Below are 5,000 nucleotides of genomic sequence, written 5' to 3' on the forward strand. Positions count from 1 at the left end.
TGCGATCCCTTCACTCGACCAGCAGAACGCCGACAGTGCGGCAACATCACCTGCGGCCACTGGGACGTCGGACACTGGTCCAAGGTACGAGAAGTTGCTCTTTGTCGCTTTCTTCTTTTTTCCTATTTTGTTATTATCTAATTTTGTTTAACTTCAATCACTGAAGGAGAAAGTCGATTTCCTGCCGCGTCCTTGGAGTCCCTGCGCTTTCCGTTCACAGTGCTCGGCGGAGTGCGGCGAGGGCGTCCAGTTCCGGCGGGTGACCTGCGTGGAGGGCCTGGCGTGCCGCGAGAAGGACGAGCCAAAGAGCCTCAGGGAGTGCGAGGGCGACTGCCTGGAGCCGGAGGAGGAGACTCTGCCTGAGTACGAATACGAAGGCACGAAGCTCGAGGACGATCTGACCGGGGAGACGCTGCCGGAGTACGAAACGGGCGATAGCTGGAAGGGGACGACGCTGCCGGAATATACTCTTCCCGAATATACTGAACTAGAACCGGTAACTCTGCCAGAGTATGAGGATAAAGAAAATAAGGGAGATGAAGGGATGGAGAAAACAAAGGAGAAGGAGATAATTAAAGGAGAAGGGGAGGAAAGTGTGAAGGAAGAAAACGAGGCTAGGGAAAAAGAGGGTGTAGAACGAGAGGCAAATGAAGGAAATCACGATAAAGAAAAAAACGAGGAAAAGAGTAAGAACCAAGGGAAGGAGGAGGAAACTTTAGAGGGAAGTGAAGATGAAGAGGGTAAAGAAGAACAAGAAAAGGAGGAAGAGACATTCCCGGAGTATGAGGATGAGATGACCCTGATGGAGTATGAGGAGGATCTGACGCCCGAGACCCTGCCTGAATATAGCCAGGACATACCCACGGACGCCCCTGCCCCTGTTCCATCTACGTCGACCACTGCGGCCACAGTTCCTGCCGAAACGACGGCCACTGCCACGACTGTTGTTCCGTCCTCGACTTCCACCGCTTTACCGTCCGCCGCCACCACTACCCCCGAGACCACTGAAGCTCTTCCGGATGAACCTACAGCTTCAGTCCAAACAACAGAGAGCACGATACCAACGACTTTGGCCTCCACTAGCGCTCCTGAAGCCGCTTTGGGCTCTACTTTGGCACCATCCGTCCATCCGGTAACGACGATGGAAACTGCAACAGCAACGACTGTGAATGACCCATCTACGTCTACTTTTGGCGATGAAATTAGTATACTAACCACACCTGCGTCTCATCCAACTACGAACAACCCTGACTCAGATGAAGAGAAACACACTGAAGACGATACAACCAACAAAGACGCCGATGAGAGTTCCACGGACGGACCTACACTCTCTAAAGATACATTGACAACGCCAGAACCTAAAGAAATCTTCGAAGAAAGTGTTATGGAGGGACATCCATCGCAAGAACCTTCTATAAACGAAGTCGACACTGAATCCAAACTGCCCTCGAGTGAGACTGAGGACGACTCGTCGAAAGCCCAACAGAAGCCATCTTCTCTACCACCCAAAGAAGAACTAGACATCGTAGTCGAGAGTCCGGAAAAGACAATTTTGAAGAAGACCAAGAAGCTCGACGGAGCCCCCGTCCCTTCAGGAGAAAAAGAGGACGCCGAGGCTGAAGCTACAGAACTAGAGGACACGACGGATCTGGAAGCACCAACCGTGGGAGAAGAAGCAATAGTGGCTGAGGAGCCATCATTGATTGAAGAACCAACAGGTCTTGAAACGTCGACGTGGATCGAAGGACCAACATTGCTTGATTCTGAAACAGAGGTAGAGGAGGAGGAAGAGGTAGAAGAGGAGGAAACTATCGAGAACGAAAAAGACGACGGAGAGGAAGAGGCCGTAAAACACGCATCAGATGACGAAGAGGAAGACGAAATGATATCAGAAAAAGAAGACAGCGATGTCGACAACGGGGACGAAGAGAAAAGACCGGAAGGCATTGCTGTGGACAAGATCGATCCCAGTGACTTCGAAGTGATCGAAATCGTGGAAGTGCAAACCAAAGGGAAGAAGAAGAAGGACAAGAAGAAAGTGCTCATTCACACCGGCGAGGAAGCGGTGGACGTCCTCCACAAGCTGGCCGAGGAGCAGATGTCCAAGCACGCAGCCGCTACAACGACGACGCCCAGACCCCCGTCCTACGAGTGGCACGCTGGCGAGTGGTCCGAGGTGCGTCTAATTGTTCCCTGTGGTACTTGTGGACTTTTAGTCATTTACTATCATTTGATATCGTCTTGCTCCTTAGATAACCCTAAACTGAAAACAGATTTGATCACTGTATGACCCCCCCCCCCCCTTACAGTGTAGCGTGGAGTGTGGAGGAGGCGTGAGTACCCGAACTGTGGAGTGCCGAGACCAGGTCACCGCAACTCTTGCGGATCCACGTTTGTGTGACCTGTTTCCGCCCATCGACTTGAAGTCTTGCAACACCGTGAGTGACCTGTTAATTTTGTGTTTGTGTGTGTGTGTGTGTGTGTGTGTGTGTGTGTGTGTGTGTGTGTGTGTGTGTGTGTGTGTGTGTGTGTGTGTGTGTGTGTGTATGTGTGTGTGTGTGTGTGTGTGTATGTGTGTGTGTGTGTGTGTGTCTGTGTGTGTGTGTGTGTGTGCGTTCGTTTGTGTGTGCGTGTGTGTGTCTGTGCGTGCGTGAGTGTGTACGTGTGTCTATCTGCCTGTGAGTGAGAGAGAGAGAGAGAGAGAGAGAGAGAGAGAGAGAGAGAGAGAGAGAGAGAGAGAGAGAGAGAGAGAGAGAGAGAGAGAGAGAGAGAGAGAGAGAGAGAGAGAGAGAGAGAGGGTGCCCTGTGTATGCTTGTGCGAGACAAAAGGAAGAGAGGCATTATGCCCATGAGCTTCGCTAGCCCTGCCATTAATCGTCGCCTGGAGCCGTGCAAATAGCCCTATTTCCCTTCCTTTCGTCCAGCTGGAGTGCGCGGACTGGGAGGTCGGGGCGTGGGGCGAGTGCGAGGGCGAGTGTGACCTTGGAGAGAAGCAGAGGGCCGTGTCGTGCCCTCCTGGACGTCGCTGCTCCCCCGACGCGCGCCCGCCCGAGGCCGAGCCCTGTGAGCTCCGCCCCTGCGTCGCGTGGGTGGAGGGGCCCTGGAGCCTGTGCACCAAGTGAGTCATCTGTCTGTCAGTCAGTCTGTCGCTCATTCATCCGGCAGTCCATCTCGTGGCTGCATGAGGACGTCTGTCTGTCAGTGGATCCTTTCATTATCAGGTTGTTATAGGTCATTCCATTTATCCACCAACTCAAAGGAATTATTATTTAGTCATCTCCGTTCGTGCATTCAAAGGACAGCGATAAGATGTAAATGGAAATTTTAGAGGAAAAAAAAGAAAAAATAGAAAGAAAGAAAAAAAAAACTGAGTTATGTGGAAAGACTCTACTCTTATAAACACCAGAATAGTATTTCTTTCACTCTCTCGTTACCTCCAAAACAAACAAACAAACAAACAAACTCACACGGCCCTCCCCTCCCCCCTTAGGTCGTGTGGAGGAGGCTATCAGATCCGCCACGTGAAGTGCGTAGACGTGCGGACACAGGAAAAGATGCGGACGTGCAATCGTGACTCCAAACCGAAGCATAAATTGGCGTGCAACAAGCACCGGTGCCCGAAGAACAGACGAGGTAAGAAGGAGACGCAAGATAAAAATAAGTATGAACTGATAGGGAATAAAGAACGAGTTACGATGTTTTTTTTTATGATCCTGATTTATTATTTCCAGCCATCTGTTTGGAGTCCTTGTTCGCTATTTTTTTTTTTTTTTTGTGAAATTGATCATAATTTACAATCGGGCTATATTTCATTGTAAGTGTCGCCCTGTGCTGACCTCCATCGCCCTCCTTCTTTCCAAACAGGTCAGCAGAAAAGGTGTCGTGACCGCTTGGACACCAAACTCTGCAAGCGACTCAAGCGGATGTGTACCACCAAGTTCTTTGCGATCAAATGTTGTAGGACTTGTTTGGGAAGCCACTGATGACGTCACGCTGTTGGTGATGACATTGCGCGAACGGATTGATGGCGTTCGTAGATTCACCGGATGTAGTCAGATTCGAGGCAATATATATATATATATATATATATATATATATATATATATATATATGTATGCATGTATGTATGTATGTATGCATGTATGTATGTATACACACATACACAAAGACATTGGTTTTTTTCTGCCCAGAAGAAAACGGAAAAATCTAAAACCAAACGCAAATGTTCTCAGCCTACGAGAGACATACGCAACAACAAGATATATTTTGATAAAATCTGCAGAACTGAGACATCGTCAGCGAGCGCATGCACCATCCAAGGAAGCGAAGTCATTATGCAAACGTCGTATTGTTTAGGCTGCATAAATCGCACGTCAAGATACGCACAGTCCTCAAAGCGGACGAGGGAAAACAATGTCCACTGAACAATTGTAAACATAAGTGTAAGGTGTTTCTTTTTATGAATAAGTTGGAACACGTGAGTCTCGGAGTCTTGGCGTGATTATCGTTCATCATGCAATCCCGTGAACCCGAGGCTATATATACAGCCCTCAAGTGACGTCGCCGCAGGGTGGTCTGAGTCACAAGGAAGGTTATGTCACGTTTCCACTAAGTTTTTTGAGACGTCGGCCCTTAGCAGATGATGTTGCAGGGGTTGTCGATGATCGTAATTGTACAGAAAAATTCCCTCACTTTTCCAGCGATTCAACACAGGTCGTGGAGTTTGGCCTCAGTGCGTTTTCATAGTTTTTGAGACCGCAAACGCGAAGAATGAAGCTGTTCAGATTTCTTAAAAACAGTTTTCCTTTCCTTCATGTTTCTTACGTGAGAATTTCACTTGCCTCTAGATCTCAGTTTTATGTAACATACGCTAAAAGAAGAATCCCCTTGAAATGAATAAAACTGCGATACACTGTTTTTTGTACAAAATACCTTTTTAGCTATAGTTAATGAATACTTTCCTACATTTTTATCTTTTTTGTTATTGTCGATTTAAAAAA

At 48.3% G+C, this 5,000-nt stretch overlaps 1 protein-coding gene across 1 annotated transcript in view; it reads left to right on the plus strand.

Moving 5' to 3' along the window:
* The window catches only part of LOC125041330 (A disintegrin and metalloproteinase with thrombospondin motifs 7-like), a 134,440-nt gene that overhangs the window by 127,974 nt on the left and 1,466 nt on the right, over positions 1-5,000 (plus strand). Inside the window, exons 19-24 of the mRNA XM_047636195.1 lie at positions 1-84; positions 221-2,176; positions 2,310-2,438; positions 2,925-3,118; positions 3,491-3,633; positions 3,865-5,000. The exon at positions 1-84 is cut by the window's left edge and continues 66 nt beyond it; the exon at positions 3,865-5,000 is cut by the window's right edge and continues 1,466 nt beyond it. Coding sequence (XP_047492151.1) covers positions 1-84; positions 221-2,176; positions 2,310-2,438; positions 2,925-3,118; positions 3,491-3,633; positions 3,865-3,983 — 2,625 coding nt within the window. The 3' untranslated portion in view covers positions 3,984-5,000. The remainder of the gene's footprint in view (positions 85-220; positions 2,177-2,309; positions 2,439-2,924; positions 3,119-3,490; positions 3,634-3,864) is intronic.

The sequence above is a fragment of the Penaeus chinensis genome, chromosome 3 (genome assembly GCF_019202785.1).
Source record: "Penaeus chinensis breed Huanghai No. 1 chromosome 3, ASM1920278v2, whole genome shotgun sequence".
NCBI classification, from domain to species: Eukaryota; Metazoa; Arthropoda; class Malacostraca; order Decapoda; family Penaeidae; genus Penaeus; species Penaeus chinensis.